This window comes from Calidris pugnax, unplaced genomic scaffold, assembly GCF_001431845.1.
Source record: "Calidris pugnax isolate Ruff unplaced genomic scaffold, ASM143184v1 scaffold310, whole genome shotgun sequence".
In the NCBI taxonomy this organism is placed as follows: domain Eukaryota; kingdom Metazoa; phylum Chordata; class Aves; order Charadriiformes; family Scolopacidae; genus Calidris; species Calidris pugnax.
In genome coordinates this window covers 99,917-101,630 of record NW_015091031.1, presented here as the reverse complement: position 1 = coordinate 101,630, position 1,714 = coordinate 99,917, and the positions used below count along the sequence as shown (strand labels likewise).

The following is a 1,714-nucleotide window of genomic DNA, read 5'->3' as shown; positions in this document are numbered from 1 at the left end:
ATTTCAGGGGGGCGACACCCCCCCGAGCCCCATATCCCCATCTCTGCCCCCCAACAACCCCCCCATTGAGCACCCAACACCTCCTTCTCCCTCCACCCTGCTCCTCCAGACCTTGCACCTTTCCATACCCACCTCCCGGATAGGGATGGGGGACTTGGGGGGGGTCCAGCCCCGTGTCTCCACCGCCCCCTGATGCCCCCCACCCCGACGCCTGTCCCCTCGGGTACCCACCGAAAGTGGAAGGTGCCTTCTCGCTGCCCGAAGCCGCTGCCCGGCACCACGCAGATGCCCGTCTCCTCCAGCAGCTTCATGCAGAAGAACATGTCGGGGGCCTGACCCTGTTCCTGTGGGGCAGGGAAAGGGCTCAGCACCACGGCGTTCCCACAGCCATCCCCACAGCGGGGTGGCCCAGACCCATAGATGGGGCACCCATAGACCCACATGTCTCAAAGGGGCTTCATCAAGGCCTGGGACTCACCCTGACCAGCCCCATGGAACCCAGGACTCATCCTGCAGAGCCCCACATTGCCCAGGACCCGTTCTGACCAACCCCATGGAACCCAGGACTCATCCTGACCAGCCCCACATTGCCCAGGACTCATCTTGCCCAGCCCCATAGCTCCCAGGATGGATCCTGCCCAACCCTATAGAACCCAGGACTCATCCTGAACAGCCCCACATTGCCCAGGACTCATCCTGCCCAACCCCACAGCCCCTGGGGTGGACCCTGCCCAGCCCCATGGAACCCAGGATGGATCCTGCCCAGCCCCATGGCAGCCAGGACTCATCCTGAACAACCACACATTGCCCAGGACTCCTCATGTCCAGCCCCATAGCTCCCAGGATGGATCCTGCCCAGCCCTGTAGCTCCTAGGACTCATCCTGACCAGCCCCATGGAACCCAGGACTCATCCTGACCAGCCCCACATTGGCCAGGACTCAACCTGCCCAACCCCACAGCCCCTGGGGTGGACCCTGACCAGCTCCATGGAACCCAGGACTCATCCTACAGAGCCCCACATTGCCCAGAACCCATTCTGACCAGCCCCATGGAACCCAGGGCTCATCCGGACCAGCCCCACAGACCCCAGGACTCATCCTACAGAGCCCCACCTTGCCCAGAACCCATTCTGACCAGCCCCATGGAACCCAGGACTCATCCTGCCCAGCCCCACAGCCCCCAGAACTCATCCTGCCCAGCCCCATAGCTCCTAGGACTCATCCTGCCCAGCCCCATAGCTCCTAGGACTCATCCTGCCCAGCCCCATGGAACCCAGGACTCATCCTGAACAACCCCACATTGCCCAGGACTCCTCATGTCCAGCCCCACAACCCCCAGGATGGATCCTGCCCAGCCCTATAGCCCCCAGGACTCATCCTGACCAGCCCCATAGACCCCAGGACTCATCCTACAGAGCCCCACGTTGCCCAGGACTCATCCTGACCAGCCCCATAGCTCCCAGGATGGATCCTGCCCAGCCCTATAGCTCCTAGGACTCATCCTGACCAGCCCCCATGGAACCCAGGACTCATCCTACAGAGCCTCACATTGCCCAGGACTCATCTTGCCCAGCCCCATAGCTCCCAGGATGGATCCTGCCCAACCCTATAGAACCCAGGACTCATCCTGAACAGCCCCACATTGCCCAGGACTCATCCTGCCCAACCCCACAGCCCCTGGGGTGGACCCTGCCCAGCCCCATGGAACCCAGGA

General features: G+C 62.9%; 1 protein-coding gene across 1 annotated transcript in view; it reads right to left on the bottom strand.

Moving 5' to 3' along the window:
- Positions 1-598: 598 nt before the first annotated feature.
- Positions 599-1,714, bottom strand: part of LOC106896270 (alanine aminotransferase 2-like) — a 27,885-nt gene continuing 26,769 nt past the window's right edge. Inside the window, exon 9 of the mRNA XM_014956102.1 lies at positions 599-644. Within this exon, the coding sequence (XP_014811588.1) occupies positions 599-644 (46 nt within the window). The remainder of the gene's footprint in view (positions 645-1,714) is intronic.